The sequence below is a fragment of the Chiloscyllium punctatum genome, chromosome 2 (assembly GCF_047496795.1).
Source record: "Chiloscyllium punctatum isolate Juve2018m chromosome 2, sChiPun1.3, whole genome shotgun sequence".
Taxonomy (NCBI): domain Eukaryota; kingdom Metazoa; phylum Chordata; class Chondrichthyes; order Orectolobiformes; family Hemiscylliidae; genus Chiloscyllium; species Chiloscyllium punctatum.
Window position 1 is genome coordinate 65,815,928 of NC_092740.1, and position 18,938 is coordinate 65,834,865.

The 18,938-nt window shown below is 38.7% G+C and overlaps 1 protein-coding gene across 1 annotated transcript in view; it reads right to left on the reverse strand.

Annotated features, from left to right (window-relative positions):
• LOC140484868 (solute carrier organic anion transporter family member 4C1-like) overlaps positions 1-18,938 on the reverse strand; it is a 168,221-nt gene that overhangs the window by 133,432 nt on the left and 15,851 nt on the right. The window contains exon 2 of the mRNA XM_072583602.1: positions 7,673-7,936. Within this exon, the coding sequence (XP_072439703.1) occupies positions 7,673-7,936 (264 nt within the window). The remainder of the gene's footprint in view (positions 1-7,672; positions 7,937-18,938) is intronic.

Consider the following 18,938-nt stretch of genomic DNA (forward strand, 5'->3'; position numbering starts at 1 on the left):
TTAATTTGCAGCCTTAGACAACTGTTGAGCTGCATGTCAAACTCTCTTATGGACATGAAGTTTGATATTCTGAATAGTTTGCCACTTACACTGCTTTCTTGTTTCCAATGAATCAAGTCAAATCATTGATGCTTCAGATTACTGCAGTCATAAACTGGTTCTGCAAATGTTATTTAGCAATCCAAAAAAACTATCAAAACCTTTGAAATTACACTAATTTAGTATTTTCCTCAGCTTGGCCTCTATGGCATATCTCAATAATGAATTAAAATATTATAAACCAACAAGAATAGGTAAATGAAATAAGTCCCACAAACCAGTCTGTTGGACCTATTTGCTGACCACTTACATGCAAGATCTGTAACATGTATGTCCCCCACCATCTGATGGATTTTTGATACAGATACAATAACTAGTCAAGTTCTAAAATTGGAGAAAAGTTGCAACTTTCCATGAAAATTATGGTACTTTATAGAGTGGGTCTTTTTTGGGTCGCAGATTGTGACTCGTGGCACACTACAGCGATCAGTGCCCCAGCTATTCACAATATATATAAATGAAATGGTAGAAGGATTGCAATGCAATATTTTCACATTTGCTGATGATGCAAAACTAGGTGGAATTGTGAGTTGTGAAGAAGATGCAAGGAAACTTCAGGGCGATCTAGACAAATTGAATGAACATGGTAGATAGTCACAGAGTCATACAGCATAGAAACAGATCCTTCAGTCCAACCAGTCCATGCCAAACATGAGCCAAAATTAAACTAACCCCACCTGCCTGCTCCTGACACATATCCCTCCAAACCGTTCCTATTCATGTTTCTATCCAAATGTCTTTTAAACATTGTAATTGTACCCACATCCAACACTTCCTCAGAAAGACCACTCCACACATGAATCTTTGTGTTAAAAAATTGCCTCTTGCCTTATTAAAATCTCTCTCCATTCACCTTAAAAACGTGTCTCCAGTTTTGAAATCACCCATCCTCAAGAAAAGACAACTACCATTAACTTTATCTATGCCCGTCATTAATTTATAAGCTTCTATAAGGTCATCGTTCAACCTATGCTCCGGTGGAAAAACTCCCAACCTATCCAGACTTTTTTTATCACTCAAACCTTCCAGACCCAGCAACATCCTGGTAAGTCTCTTCTGAACCCTCTCCAGATTAATAATATCCTTCCTATTACTGGGCAACCAGAACTGGATAGAGTACTCCAGAAGAGGCTTCACCTATCTCCCTTAGGGACTGAGCAATGAAGGCAAATATGACAAACGCCTTTTTAATCATCCTGTCTATATGTGATATAAACTTCAAAGAATTGTGCCTGCACCCTGAGATTCCTCTGTTCTAAAACACTATCCAAGGCCTCTCCATTAATTGTATAAGCCCTATCCTTGTTTGATGTCCCGAATTGCAATATCTCACATTTATCGAGATTGAACTTCATCTGCCATTTTTTATCCCATTGACCCAGTTGATCAAGATCCCTTTGTAATCTTAGAAAACCTTTGATTACTATGCTACCAATTTTGGTGTTGTCCACAAACGTACTAACCATGCCTTCTATATTCTCATTGAAATAATTTATATAAAATGACAAACAAAAGAGGACGCAGAACTGATCCCTATGGAACACCATTGGTCACAGGCTACCAGTCTAAAAAACAACTCTTTACCACTACACTCTGCCCACTGCTGTTAAGCCAATTATGTGCCCAATTGGCAAGCTCACGCTGAATCCCACGTGACCTAACATTACTAATAGTCTACAATGCGGAACCTCTGCCATCATCAATCTTTTTGGTAATTCCCTCAAAAAACTCAATTAAGTTTGTGAGACACGATTTTCCTCACACAAAACCATGCCAACTTATCCCTAACCAATTTTTGCCTCTATAAATTTTCATAAATCTTATCTTTTACAATTACCATCAACAATTTATCCACAACTGAAATCAGATTTTCAGGTCTATAGTTCCCCGGTTTCTTCTTACAACCTTTCTTAAACAACGGTATAACATTAACCACACTCCAATCATCAGGCACCTCACCCATAGTTATAGATTATGCAAATTTTTCTGCAAGGGGTCTTGCAATTTCCTCCCTTATTTACCACAACTTTCTGGGATACATTAGATTAGGTCCTGGAGATTTATCCACCTCATATTATTTTCTACAATGCAAACTGTTTTTAAAACATCAAAGTTTATTTCTCTGCATTCTCCAGACTCCATTTCTTTCTCCTCCATAAAAATTAACTAATATTAATTTAATATCTCTTCCATTTCCTGGGGTTCAACACAAAGACTACCTTTAAGAGGCATTATCCTTTCTATAGTTACCTCCTTCCTCTTAAGGTATTTGTAGAATCTCTTTGGATTATCTGCCAAGGCTATCTCATATCTCCTCTTTGCCTTTCTGATTTCTCTCTTAAGAATGCTCTTACACCCTTTATGTTGATTAAGAGATTCAATTGAACCAAGTTTTCTCTATCTAAAATAAGGTTCTCTTTTATTCTTGACCAGAACCTCAATATCTTTGTTCATCCATTGTTCCTTGATCTTACCAGCCTCACCCTTCATTCTAACAGCATAGGAAAAGGCTGAACAGGCTGGGGCTGTTTTTTCCGAGAGCATCAGAGGCTGAGCGGTGACCTTGTAGAGATTTATAAAATCATGAGGGGCATGGATAGAGGAAATAGACAAGGTCTTTTCACTGGGGTGGGAGAGTCCAGAAATTGAAGGCATAGGTTTAGGTGAGAGGGGGAAATTTTAAAAGGGACCTAAGGGGACACTTTTTCATGCAGAGGGTGGTATGTGTATGGAATGAGTTGCCAGAGGAAGTGGTGGAGGCTGGTACAATTACAACATTTAAAAGACATCTGTATGCGTGTATGAATAAGAAGGATTCAGAGGGAAATGGGCCACAGTTGGCAAATGGGACTAGATTAGTTCAGGATAATTGATTGGTTTGGATGAGTCGGACTGAAGGGTCTATTTCCGTGCTGTACATCTCTGTGACTCTAAAGTGCCTCTGAACTCTTGTTATCATATTCTTGAATGTCTTCCACTTGTCAGATGTCCTTTTACCTGCAAACGGTCTCCTCCAATCAACTTTTGAAAGTTCTTGTCTCACACCATTAAAATTTGCTTTACTCCAATTAAAAACTTTAACTTTTATAGATGGCTTATCCTTTTCCATAACCATTTTGAAATTAATAGAACTATAAACACTAGACCCCAAAGAATTCCCCCACTTTTACTTCAGTCACCTGTCCTGCCTTATTGCCCAAAAGAAGATCTAGTTTAGTTCCTTCTCTTGTAGGAGCATCCATATATTGATAAAGAAAATTTTCTTGAACACATTTGACAATTTCTTCACCATCCAAACCTTTAACACTGTCAATGTTTGGGAGATTAAAATCACTCAATTATACAACCTTCTTATGCTTACATGCATCTGAGGTCTCCCAACATATTTGTTTCTCAATTTCCCTCTTAGTGTTGGGAGACTTATAGTACAATCCCATTATTTCTAATTGCTAATGATATATTTTCAGTGGACAATTTTTTAGAAATATCTTCTCTAGTTGCAGCAGTAATGTGTTCCTTAATCAAAAACACCAGCCCCTTCCTTTCTTGCCTCCTTTTCTATTCTTTTGTAGTATCAAAAACTTGGAATACTGAGCTGCCAGTCTTGTCCGTCTCTCTGCCGAGTTTCTGTAATAGCTATGATGTCCCCATCCCATGTTCTGAAACATGCCCTGAGTTAATCAGCCTTATCAGTAAGACCCCTTGCGTTACAATAAAAGCAATTTAGTTCTTCAGAGTTACTACATACTCTGACTCTCTCGTCTTTCTTCTCCAGCTGACGTGCTCTCCTCACATTCAGAACCCTCCCCAATCCTTCTGTTTACCCTGTCATTTAGAATTTCTCCACTCCCCCCTCTCTATCAGTATAAAGTCTCCTTTAATGGAACAAACACACCTCTCTGCTCAGATATTGGTCCCTTTCCAGTTTAGTTTTGACCCATCCTTTTTGAACAGGCCTTTTCTACCAAAAAAGAGATTCCAATTGTCAAGAAAGCTGAATCTCTGAACAATACACCAGCTCTTCAGCCATTGACTTATTTCCTTTAACCTTTTTTTTCTTCCTTCGTTTTGAGTTTGGCAATGGGAGTAAACCAGAAATTACTACTTTCAAGGTTCTATTTTTTAATCTTCTACTTCACCTAATATCATTCCTACCAATGTGCACAATGGCTTCTGGCTTCTCAATCTCACATTTAACAATATGGCTTGAAATGTTCAGAAATACAGTATAACAAGAATATTATGAGGTTATACAGAACGATGTGAAATATGGAGAGGAGTATTTTATTTCTATGGTGATATATTGGGAAATGTGTACGTGTCACCAGTCAATGAAAGAAAACAAGTAAGTGCAGCAAGCAATTAGGATGGTCAATGGTACATTGGTTTTCATTGGAAGAGGATTCAAAGTAGGGATGTCTTACTGCACTTCTCCAGGGATTTGTTGACACTGCATCTAAGGAGAAGATATACTTGCCATAGAAGAAGTGCAGTTCTCTAGGCTGATACTAGGGATGGCCGGAATGCTCTATGAGAAGAGATTGATTCAACTGAGCATGTATTCAGGAGAGTATAGAGAAATGAGAGGCAATACAATCAAAAAGTTTAAAATTCTAATGGGGCTGAATAGACTAGATGCAGGGAGGATGCTTCACCTGACTGGGGAGACTAGAACAAGGGGACATGGAATGTAAGGATATGGGTAGACCATTTGGGACTGAGATGAGGAAATATTTCTTCATTCAGAGGGTGGCCAAACTGGAGTTTGCAATCTTAGATGGATGAGGAGGCTTAATCATCCGAGGAGCAGGAAAATTAATGTTTCGGGCAAAAGCCCTTCATCAGGAATAGAGGCAGGAAGCCTCCAGGGTGGAGGGATAATTGGGGAGGAGTGGACCCCCCCTCCCCCCTGCTATTTAACTCTCCACCCTGGAGGCTTCCTGCATCTATTCCTGATGAAGGGCTTTTGCCCGAAATGTCGATTTTCCTGCTCCTGGATGCTGCCTGGCCTGCTGTGCTTTTCCAGCACCACTCTGATCTAAACCAAAGTATCTTCAAGTTCTTTTGTGTTTCAGATTTCTGCAGTTTGGTCCATTTACATAATACTTTGTACTTTTGTTTTCCCTACCAAAATGGACAAATTCACACTTCACATTTTCTAACAAAAGCTATAATGGCATTGAGGACAGTTTAGAGAATGTTCATTAGTTTGATCATGGGTATTGAGTTGCTGTGTTATGAGGAAAGGGTGAGTAGGTGCAGCATAAGAATATTCTATACAGGGTAGATACAGAGAGGTTGTTTTCCCTTGTGCGGGAGTCTAGGACCAAAGGACATAATCTCAGAATAAGGTATTACATATTGTGATATTAAAAACTTCACAGCTTTAATAACTGTTCATAGATTGAAAAAGCTCAACAGAAGATAAATTTACACATGTAAATAATCAGTAATAACTGTCCGGAATAAACTATTAAAGACATGGTGGCTCAATGATTAGCACTGAGCTTGCACATTCTCCCCATGCCTGAGTGGGTTTCTTCTCGGTGCTCCGGTTTCCTCCCACAGTTCAAAGATGTGCAGGTTACGTAGATTGGCCTTGCTAAATTGCCCATAGTATCTAAGGATGTGCAGGTGAGGTGGATCAGACATAGGAAATGCAGGGTTACAGGGATAGGATCAGGAAGTGTGTCTGGGTGGAATACTCTTAGAAGGTCAATGCGGACTTGATGGGCCAAATGGCCTGTTTCTACACTGTAGGGATTCTATGATTCTATGACAAGGACACACCTATTCAAGAAATCAAAGCAATTAGTCATGTCTTGGAAAGGAAGGTGGTTGAGATTGCATAGGAAAAACTGCTTTGATACCTGCCATAAAGGACAAGGATTGCCCTACAGAAGATGTTAAGGAGTTAACTACAGGACAGCTGTGTCTTTACAGACAGTTAAGGCCAAATGGAACAAGGAACAAAAAGATACTTCTGGTAAGAAGGCTAACTGTGGACTTGCAGTAAATTAGATGAAAGGACTTTAAAAAAATCACCAATAATAATCCGAAGGACGGAAACCTGTAAAAGAATCAAACACCAGAACTCCACCCCTAGCAGAGTATTGAAGAACAACACTGTACAAGGACACTTCCAGACACAGACCACCACTGGTTGGAATCCTGGTCAGATTCCACCATTCATTGGGTAAATAGCCAGATTACGTTGTGAGGTTTAACATGCTTACTTGAGGGTCTTATTTTGGTTGCTGCATATGATAAAGTTTAAATCATTGTTTCAGTTCTTGATCATCTGTGAGATTTCTTAACAAGCGGTTGAATTAAAGGTAACTTCTGGTGAGTTTGCCCACAACAATATTTATGACAGAAATGAGGAACAATTTTTTTCTCTTAGACAGTCGTGATTCTGTGGAACTATTTACTGCACAGCCTGGGTCATTAAGTATATTCAAGGCTGAGAAAAGCATAATTTTCATCAATAAGGTAATCAAGGGTCATGGCAAGAAGGCAAGAAAGTTGTATTGAAGGTTATCAGATCAGCCATGATATCATTGACTACAGAGCAGAATTAATGGGTTGAATGGTCTACTTCTGTTCCTCCATCTTAAGGTCTTATGATTACATTTTTTAGTGAATGGTAAACAAACTGCACTTGTTATTTAGTACAATTACACTTGCCCAAAGATTTCCTATGGTATTTTGCACAAGGACTTGTTGTGACATGAAACCTATTTCAGTGCTGTTCTTTCTCTCGATGTTCTACTAATTGTGTAACCAGGATAAATAGCTGGGTATTGATTTCACTCATTTAAAAAGTTCTGACTGAGTTATACAGTCTGAACCAAGAAATATAAAATCACAACAGCTAATCAATGTCAAATCATGAGCAGAAAGTGAAAAGGGGGAAGAAAACACAATTAACAATGAGGGATTTCCAAGACAGAGAAAAAAAAGGCAAATAAATTTTTAGGAATCTCCAGCAATAATTAAATTCTGAAGGAATGACTGCACTTATAAATATTAATTTTCAGTGCCAGAGTGGTTGCTTGGCTATAATTAAGACTTAGCGTGCCTTTAAAATTTCACAACACTTAAACAGACAAACCATAACATTTTCTGGCAATTTTAGCAGTTAATTAATGTATAAGTACACCAACTTCACACTCTTGAATGCATTCAAAGCTGTGGTTCTCAATGGGAGTCTGTGCGTAAAGCTTCTAGAGGGCAATAGGAACTCAGTTATTGTGTATTCAGCATTTAATCACACACAGAGTTACTAGAAGTTGTCTGATTTATTCTTTACAAGTTTTGGCCAATATTTGCCCAGCATCAAATTTGTACTGTTCATTACCGCAGCGTGTGATATCTTCATCTACTGAACCATTAGGGATGTAACGATTGGGGTAATTTTCTCAAGTCAAATGGTACAAATTAGAACACTTCCCTTTTTTTCTCTTCGATCCAAGTTTAACATCAGGTCGCATTATATTTTCTAAAATACCATAATATGCAAAACTGTATTCAACAAATAGTGAACAAAACAGTACCTTATAAACAAGCATACCTCTTATTTGTGCACCATAATTATACAGGCCACTAGTGAAATGAGGAAGACAAAACACAAGTGATCCCAATCCCAGCATAAAAGATGAGAAAGCCAGCCATCGTGGCTTGTGCCCCTTTTGTCCATAGTAAGAGACAAAAAGGCATAAAACACAGAAGGACATATCGTAGCCTGTAGAAATCACTCCTGTGGTGAAACTGTTCAAGTTGTATCGCTTCTCAATTGTAGTTATGTTGATGTTCACCAGACCATTCACTAAAGTACCTGCAACATAAAGAATATTTATCATTTTAAAGTAAGAAACATGTCCAACATGAATATCATTGAGAATGACAAGAACATCCGTATCAAAAAATTCACAAAGGTTCGTTAAAAAGCTCTTTCCAAACCCACAAATACTGTCATCTGTAAGGTCAAGAGCAGAAGATACATGCGAACATCATCAACTACCATTTCCTCTCCATGCCACTCACCAGCCTCATTTGGAAATATATTACTGTTCCTTCATCGTCACTCAGTTAAATCCAGTAACGCTATCTTGAACTGCACTGTGGGTATACCTACACTATCTGGACTGCAGTATTTCAAGAAAGCAGATCACCAATATCTCTTCCAGCAGAAATGGGCAATAAATGCTGGCATAACCAGCAAAACCCACATGTCCTGAATGAAATACAGCCGGAGCAAGTTGCTTTTTAGAAATATTTTTTATGCCTTACCATTTAGCCAATTTTACATCTTTTTAAATCTGTAACTGTGTGAGTGTATTTCAAGTTCTGTTTTGGGAGTTATATTGACTTTTTAATGTTCCAGAACCATGTTAGAAAGTCCAAAAAAAAGCCTGATTTGATAATCCGGTACAATCAGCACATAAACAGTTAATTGGATTAGTAAATTCATCTTTCAAACTTTAATGCAGCTACTATAATCAAACAAGAGGAAAAGACACTCCATCCCTCCTTACCCAGGCATAACTATGCCAGTGACTCAGCTGGTTGTCATTTCCTAAATCAAGTGATCTTTGATATTGCTCTATTACAATCTCAGCAGAGATTGACAGTTTTTAAAAAGAATTCAAACTTCCAGTTGTTAGCTAAAAGAATGATTTTATGTGTTAAAACATTTCTGTAATAAAATTATAATAAAACATTGTGTAAGCATGATTTTCTTTTCACACATAATTTATATATGAAACTTTACAGAAGAGATTCCTGATTCACTTTTAGTAAAATTGAAAATTATATGTTACATTACCTATTAGGTGGGAACTCTATCTTGCGGGTGCCTAAAATTGTTATCTGTGACAACCTCTTTCTCAATGAAGGCAAAAGAACTGATCATTGACTTCAGGAAGAAAGGAGGAGGACACACCCTCATCTACATCAATGGAGCTGAGGTAGAGAAGGTCAACAGCACCAAGTACCGCGGAGCGACGAAAGTCACAATCTGTGGACCTCCCACGTAAATGTGACAGTCAAGAAGGCACAACCATACCTCTTCTTCCTCAGGCAGCTTAGGAAATTTGGCATGTCCATAAGGACCCCCACTAACTTTTACAGATGCAACACAGAAAGCATTCTGTATGGATTTTGAGGGGGCGGCACAGTGGCTCAGTGGTTAGCACTGCTGCCTCACAGCACTAGGGACCTGGGTTCAATTCCAGCCTTGGGTGACTGCCTGTGTGCACTTTTCACATTCTCCCCATGCCTGCGTGGGTTTCTTTCCAGTGCTCCAGTTTCCTCTCACGGTCCAAAGATGTGCACACTAGTTGGATTTGCCATGCTAAATTGTCTGTAGTTTCCAGGGATGTGTAGGCTAGGTAGGTTTGCCATGGTAAATGTGGGGTCACAGGGAGATGGTGGAGTCTGTGTTTCGGTGGGATGCTCTTTGGTGCAGTCTTGATGGGCTGAATGGCCTCATCCTGCACTGTAGGGGTTCAAACTGAAGGGAATTTTTAAAACATCAATCAAAAGTGAAAAGTGCACTTTATAAAGAGGTGAACAATAATCAAATCTAGCAGCAAGGGGCAAAAAATATAAATAGAGAATGTAGCAAAAATTGGAACAAGAATAAATAAAACAGGTAGAAAGTCAAAGCTTAAGGCTCTTGAACTGAATCATGAAATATTGATAACAGGTTAGATTAGTTGAAGATGCAAAGAGAAATAAATTAATGTGACAACAACAAATACAGTGACACATTTTCAGGGTGACAGGACTGGCAACTCAACATTCAAGTGTATTTGACTTTACGCAAAAATTGGTTGAAAGGATAGGGAGGTGGGGTAGCATTGTTAATGAAGGATGAATGAATGGCGTGGTGAATAGTGATACAGCTACCATTAATTGTGATGTGGAATTGGTTTGGGTGAGAATAAGTAAAGGCAACGAAAAGAGGTCAAGGATGGGAGTCATTTAAAGGAACCAAAGAGTATTCTCACTTTACGAGAAAGTATACATCAGGAAATAATGGAGTGTGTAAGGATCCTATAATTATCGTGGGTGATTTTAATTTAGATATTGACTGGACAAATCAGATGGGCAAGAATACAATGGAAGGCAAATTTTTACTGTGTATCAGGGATCTTTTTCTTAGATTGTACATCCCCCCTGGGGTCATGATATTTTAGATCTAGTAATGAGATAGGAATAATAACAAATATCGTATTTAGTGGACTGGGAAACTAGACTAAGGGAAAGGTAACTAGATGAGCAGTGGCAGACATTTAACTAGATATTCCATAATGCTCAGCAAAAATTTATTCTGGTCAACTAAAAGGATTTGATAAGAAGGATGAATCACCCATAGTTAATTGCTATGAAGATTCAGGTGTGTACTGTACCTTTAAGAGAGTTGAAAAGCTTAGCAAGGACTGAAAGCACAGAGTCCCGAGCAAAGTAAAAATGTAACAGTTGGTTGAAACAAAAAACTGGAGTTGTATTGCTATGGAACAAAAATAAATTCAAATTAGGGCAATCTACTTAAATTATGCACCAGATTCCAAAATCCAATCATATTTGATTTTTACTGTTTGAGATCACATCAAACCAATGAAATGAACCGATGTTTTGGGGTATAAAACTGGACATTTTGAACAGTTCGGGGGAAGAACTCTGAAAGATACCTGTCTATAAGAAGAACATCAAAGCTGACCTGGAGAAAAATCAACAGAAGAAAAGCTACAAGGGAGAATCAACAAAGCTGACTTGTTTTGAAACGTGTTTTTTTTTGTAAATCTTAATCGGAGCTTTAATCGGACCGGTATTGTAGAGTGGGAGGTAAAAGGTAGGTTTAAGAGAAAGGATTTGTAAATAGTTGTTGCTTTTAATATTCGGTTGGAATTAAAGAATAAAATTGCTAATTTTTACTTTAAAAAATGACCCCTGAGTAGTTCTTTGCCTCTCAAATTTAACAGATTACTGCGTGAGGTGAGCTTCTCTGTGTGTTGGGTTTAAATTAGCAGAGGGATTTATACCATGTCATAACATAATTTTGGTAAAGAGAGCATCCAACCGAAAAAGAAAGGAACTGCTTTGGTTGATTGTTATGACTTAACTCAAAGACACAAAAGGTGGCAACAAACTGTTGATCACATCCACGCAGGAGTTGGACAGAGAAGCAAAATGATCATGAATAAAATATTAAATACAATTGGGGGGCGGGGGAGGGGGGGAAGAGGGGTAGCAAAATTGAAAACATTGATGCTCCTCAAAGTAATAAAACAGATCATATGATAAAATTTCTATTAAAAAGTATTCATATTGTCACAAGACAAAGACTGTCAAAAGTGCTGAATTCCAGAGATAAGGTGAGAGTGACTGCCTTGACATCAGGGTCACATTTGACCAAGCTTAGAAAATCAGAAGCAGGGATATTCGCTAATGACTACACAATTTTCAGAACCATTTGCTAGACCTCAGATACTGAACCAGCCCATGATCAAATTCAGCACAATATCCAGGCTTAGGCCGACAAGTGGCAAGTGGCACCACACAATAGTCACATCACACAAGTGCCAGGCAATGACCATCTCCAACAAGAGAGAATCTAAATCTCATACCTTGACATTCAATGGCATTACCATCTCTGAATATCCTACTATCAACATCCTGGGGAGTTACCATTGACCAGAAACTGAACTGTACCAGCCAAATAAATATTGTGGCTACAAGAGTGGTCAAAGGGTAGGAACTTTGCAGTGAGTAAGTAACTCATAACTCTTGAATGTCTGTCCACCATCCACAAAACACCAGTCAGGCCCGTGATGGAATCCTCCCCACTTGTCTGGATGAGTGCAGCTCCAACAACACTCAAGAAGCTTGACATCATCCAGGATAAACAACCTGTTTGTTTGGATCCTGTTCACACGCCTTCAGTCCATCCATCGCCAATACTCAGTGGCAGCAGTGTGTACCATTCACAAGATACACTTCAGAAATTCACAAAGGTTCCTTAGGCAGCACCTTCCAAATCCACAACTATCTCAAAGGACAGAGGTAGCAGGAACATTGGAACACCACCATCTGCAAGGTCCTCTCAAATCACTCACCATCCAGGCTTGGAACTATATGTCATTCCTTCAGTTTCGCTTGGTCAAAATCCTGGAACACCCTCCCAAATGCCATTGTGGGTATATCTACACCAAATGCACTCTAGTGTTTCAAGAATGCAGGTCATCACTACCTTCTCAAGGGCATCTAGGGCTGGGCAATAATGCTGGTAAGTGAATTTTTAAAATGTCAAGTTATAATTTTGGAGATTGAAACTAAAACTGATCGTATTAGTAAATGTGCTTGGTGTTGCTGCAGAAAATGTTTTACCATTAGGAGGAATTGGTGACAAACCAATATCATGTGACGTATTTTCAGTGGGTTAAATAGAATGAGGATTTTACACTGGAGGGTGACTTGATTCATTTTTGTCTAACGAGAAACGTAAAAAGATGAAATCTTTGGGGATATAAATTTGACTCAAAGTTTCATCATGGTAAAATTCAGAAATTTTTCTCAAGAGATTTTGCTTGACATAAAAAGGTTAATATGTGACATTAATGGAAACAGTGTACCTGTTACAATGTGTAAACTTGAACTTATATTTATTTAAACGGTCTGTTATTGGAGGGGTCTCTGAATTGTCTACTCATAACGTTGATTTCATTATGAGGAAATGAGCTCACTGGGAAGAAAGTTTTGCCCACTTTTACAATGGGAAGTATATCAATTAAATTGATGGGTGTACTCCAATAATCAGAGACTAGGCGTAATCCCATCGTAGAAAGCACTGCTTTGACAAAAGGCTTGTTCTGAGAGTCAAACATTCAATGCAAACAAACTTACTCTATCTGCTTTGAACTTGCCTGTGAACGTTAACTCAAAACAGGTCAAAAGAATGCAGCAACAGAATTTCAAGTAAATGAACAAACAAAGAAAGACAATGCTTTGAAGCAGAAAGACTTGTTTGAAGGAAATGTATTTTCAAACTGCAACGGCAAGTTGAAGTTTTCGTAAACAAACTGAAACTTCAGAAGAAAGATCGTAATCCCATGTTTACCTGCACAAAGATGAATTGGATATTTGTTTGGCTGAAACCTACTTTTGTGACGTTCACATTAAAAAATGTACAATTATGAAGGAGAATGGAGATCATAAGATAAAATCTGAACAAACGGAGTTAAAAAAATCAACAGTCTAATGACAATAGAAAACCTAATTTTAAAAAAGAAACAAAGGAAATATGAATCTAGACATTCTGATGGAAAACTTCGTTGAGTTGACATTTACAACGACAGTATGCAAAAGTCATAAAAGCATATTTGAAATTAGTAATATCGTTCTGGACAGAGGCTTCCAGATTGAATGAATTTTGCTACCTTCTAACTAAGGACATGGAATTAAAATAGAATGTAATTGTCATGAGAAAGGAGCTATGAAAATCACTTCTCAGTCATTTGAGAGGAAAAAAATTAAGAATCTTTGCAAGGAAGATTTTAAAAATTAACTATTACCTGTATTGAATGCATAGAGGAAAACATTATAATACTGCTAAGATACACTATTGAATGGACAATGTGTCATCACATGGGGAGAATATACTTGCACAAATTTAATAAATTAATTGTAAGTAAGCTCCTAAATTTTACAGAATGCTGTCAGCTGGTACTGAAGCTGTTTATGAAAACAGTGATGAGCTTTAATTCTTTTCGGGGGAGGTTTCGTAAGTGTGAGGTTATCAGATTGGTTTGTTTTAGGACTATGTGGTTTGGTTTCTAGGATTCCTATCATCTGGGACTGTGGACTGAACCTTACATATTTTTGGCTAAGTGTCAATTTTGTTGTTTCATGGTTGTTTTTTTTCCACGAGGACTAAAGAGAGCTCTTATTACAACTGATAAAATTCACGTTATTAACTATCTAACCAATTCCTTTGGTAGCTGCCTGATCTGTCTCACCTGATTCCATCCCCATTCTACCAATTGCCTTATTTGGACTAACTCACCACTGCTGTAGTGCATCCAGATAAGCATTGTCTGGAGGTACCACGTATGGTTCTTGACATACACCCGAGGCAAAGGAAATTTGGTGTCTCACTTTGCAGATGAGGATGTTGGGGTGCTGTAGATAAGAATCAAAGAGCATGGTGCTGGAAAGCACAGTTGGTCAGGCAACATCCCAGGAGCAGGAGAAAGGTCTTATGCCTGAAACATAGATTCTCCTGCTCCTGGGATGCTGCCTGACCAACCAGCACCACACTCTGACTCTGATCTCCAGCATCTATAGTCCTCACCCTCCCATGTAGACAAGATAATGCAGAGGTAGGAAGACCTCTTCCCATGAGCAGCAGAGGTGGTCACAACACTTGTCCTTACCAGGTCTGAAGTTGCCACCCAGGTCAGTGAGAAAGTCAGCCTGGAAAAAAATTTCAAAATGGATCTGTCACAGGCCTACTTGCAGATGGGAATGTAAAGAAGTCCCAGTTACTGCTGATGATAGTGACACAAAGAGGCCTTTTCTTCTACGTGACTGCTTTTTGACATCATGTCTGTTACACAGGACCATGGATCAAATATTAAGTAGCTTGCACTGTGGTTGACTCTTAATTTCCTTCTGGGCAATTATGCATGGCCAATAAACGTTGGCCTAGCTAATGTCACCTTTGTCCCTTGAATGATAGTAAAAGGTACATGCAGCGAGAAGAAAAAATTCTAGGGATCACTGCCATGCCCCATATTCAATATCTGAGCAATGCAAGCCAACAAGGGGCCCTGGAAACAAATCATAACCACAGAAGTGACCTCCCTTGCCTCCACGAACATTTTAGATGTTCCAGAGATGTGACTGCAGAGGCTGCTCCGCAGCATCACCAGGGGTAGTAATGAGAAAATGAATTTCTGTTCTCAGCTGGAAATAAAATAACTGGAAATAAGATTAAAATTATCAATAAGAGGATTTGCCTTATATGTCAGCAAAATATATCAATAAGCAGAAGGAGGAATTTGGAACAAGACCACACAATGAAGCACTGTAAATTCAAAGATAATTTTCCCTTCAACAGCATGCCTCAAACAAAGCAAGTTGATTGGATGAATGCCACTTTGAAAGCTCAAGTCATTTTTATCTAAACAAGCAGCAAAGGCCTGCTCTGAAGCACCATTTCTCATTTGCATTTTCTGGCAAAACACAAAAAATCATTCACAGTTGGTGAAGTAATTAAACAAGCAAAGACTATGGCTGATAACTCTTAATTCACAAACTTTAAGAGCAAAGAAGAAATTTTAAAAAACAATCCAGAGCTTGTCTCGTGGTACTTCCACAATAGCAATAGCAATGGAGTTTATGTGCAATAACATCTTTCAGCAACTAAAGCAGGACCTGAAGGACTGTGAGAGAATCTCACTGCAGTTTGACAAGTCCATCAGCATGACTAACACAGCTCAGCTGATTGTTTTTGTGCATATAACTTTTAAGGAAATAAAAATAAAGACAATCTTCACACTCTTTTGTCCATAAAAGACAGAACAAGAGGTGATGATCTGCAACAAATTTAGAAGGTTTCCGCCTGAGAAGAAAAAAATTCCAGTCAAAAACTGGTTTCCGTCACAACTGATGCTTGGCGTAAATGTAATGTCTGTTGGATTTTATAGAAACAATCCTGATTTCCCCTCTTCTATCAACTACCACTGGATAATTCACCAGCAAGTATTAGTAAATAAAGCTATGGACTTTTCTGATGTAATGAATGTTATTGTTAAGAATCTAAACTTGTTTCAAATAAGGAACTTCTGGAACTGTTTGTTTAAATCCTTACTTGACAAACTCAATGCTGCCTCCGATGAACTCATTCTCCATGCTGATATGAATGGTTAAGTCAAGGGAAAATCTTACAATGATTGTTAGGTATAATGTCTGAAATCACTATTCTTAAAACAGCTTCTCTTCCTAATCTGAAAGGTCAATTAATAAGGAACATAAGTTTAAGGTGATTGATTGAAGAATTCCAGGAGACATACGGAAAAACTGTCTCATGTAAAGGCTGGTGGGTATTGAAATTCACTGCCTGGGTTGTTGGGGCTTATACATTGACATTACTTGTACAGTCAGTGTCATAGGGGAAGTCCTTGATTAGGTTTCAGTTCTGCCAGAGATTCAACAACAATTCATGATGTGGAAGCTTCAGTCCAACCTTCAAAAGGTTACATAGACACTTAGCCACACATTCTGTCAAATAAGCTTAAGCTGAGGGGTCATAGAATACATATACAGCTGTTCAACTTTTTGAGGACTGTGTACCCAGGACACTGAGTAAACCTGGCAGCTCAGTACTTACGGGAACAGATGATGAGTTCAATATGCCGCCCCACCACCCCTCCTAATGGAAGAATTGCCTTTTTTAAAAATACTTTAATTAAATGGGTGCGCAAAGCCCAGGAGATGGTCCAGACTAGAAATGGAACCTAAACGTTGAGCTATAGCTGGGCAATAGATATGACTGTGCAAATAACCAGGGTCACACTGTAGGAGCAAATTGGTGATGGGCGAGACCATCATCTTATGTGCACACTGCTGTTGAACAGACCCAAACACACACTGTGATGGTGGGGGTGAGGGTATTGGGTGCCTCATCTGAAAATTGGACTTTTGTTGAATTGGTTTATGCTTCACCCTAATGGCATCCTGATAGAACCTTGTTGTGACACCAGGACCTGACCACCACCATGGTTACTCATTAAAGCTCATGCGCTAGACAGCTCTTCCTCCACATTCACTGTCTCATCCTCTCAGACACTGTCACCTTCACCTCAGTATCATGTTTTTGTAACTTCACAGGTCACTCTCCTTTACTGGGCCATGTTATGAAGTATTGAGCAGATGATCATAGACTGTGTACAGCATGGAAACAAACTCTTCATCCCAACTCATCCATGCTGACCACATATTCTACATTAATCTTGTCCCATTTGCCAGCATTTGGTCTATATCTCTCTAAAACCTTCATTTCCTTTACTTATCCAGATGCCTTTTAAATGCTGTAATTGTACCAAACCCCACCACCTCCCCGGCAGCTCATTTCATAAATGTGTCATCCTCTGTGTGAAAGAATTGCCCCTAGGTCCCTTTTAATTATTCCCCCTCTCATCCTAAACCCATTCGCTCCATCTTTGGACTCCCCAACCTGGAAAAAAGACCTTGGCTATTCACTCTATCCAGTTACCTATAAGGTTACCTCAGCTCCCGAAACTCCAGAATAATACCCCAACTGATAGCTCAATCTATAGCTCAAAATCTCCAATCCTGGCAACATCCTTCTAAATCTTTTCTGAACCATTTCAGGTTTCACAATCTCTTTCCTACTGCAGTGAAATCAGAATTGAATGCAGTATTCCAAAAGTGGTCCAACCAATGTTCTGTACAGCCCAACAATACATCCTAACTCCTATACTCAATGCACTAACCAACAAAGACAAGCATTTCAATGCCTTCCTCATTATCCTGTCTACTTCCAACTCCACTTTCAAGGAGCTATGAATCTGCACTCCTAGGTTTCTTCGTTTGGCAACACTCACCAAGGAGGTGAAAGTGAAGACTGCAGATGCTAGAGATCAGAGTTGAGAGTGTAGTGCTGGAAAACACTCACCAAGACCTTAGCATTAAGTGGATAAATGCTACTCTGATTTTCGTTACCAAAATGCAGCATCTCATATTTATCTAAATTAAACTCCATCTGCCATTCTTGGTCCATTGGCCCATCTGATCAAAATCCCATTGTACTCTAAGGTAACCTTCTTTGCTATCCTCTACACCACCACTTCCAGTGTTATCTGCAAACGTACTAACCATACCCTGTATATTCACATCCAAATTACTTATCTCAATGATGAAAAGCTGAGAATTCAGCACTGATTCTTGCCACACACTGCTCGTCACAGGCCCCCAGTTTGAAAAATACCCCTCTATCTCCACTATTGTCTCCTACCTTCAAGTCAATTTTGTGTTCAAATGGCTAGCTCTCCCTGTATTCCATATGATCTAACCTTGCTAATCAGTCTACCATGAGGAAAAGCTTATTGGACGTCTTGCTGACATCCAAAAAGATCACGTCCACCGTTCTGCCTCCATAAATCTTTTTGTCACTTCTTTGAAAAACTCAATCAAGTTAGTGAGACATGATTTCACACACATAAAACCATGTTGACCATCTCAATCAGTCCTTGCCTTTCCTATTACATGTAAATCCTGTTGCTCAGAATCCCCTCCAACAACTTACCCACCACTGACAAAAAAAAACAGAAGTTGCTTGAAAAGCTCAGCAGGTTTGGCAACATCTGTGAAAAGAAATCAAGTTATTTAATTACTCTTTCATCTTTAATGTGTGTGTAGAATCTCATTGGATTCTCTTAATCCTATTTGCCAAGGCTATCTCATGTCCCCTTTCTGCCCTCCTGATTATCATCTTGAGTATAATCCTAATGCTCTTATACTCCTATAGGGATTCACTCAATTCCAGCTGTCTATACTTAACCTATGCCTCCTTCATTTTCTTCACCAGAGTCTGAATTTCTCTCATTATCCAGCATTCCCTATACCTACTAGCCTTGCCCTTCACACTAACAGAAATGTATTACTCTGAACTCTTGTTACTTTATTCTTAAAAGCTTCCCACTTTCCAGCCATCCCTTTATATGTGAATAACCTCCCCCAATCAATTTTTGACTGTTCTTGCCTAATATCATCAAAATTGGACTTCCACCAATTTTGAACTTTAATTTTTA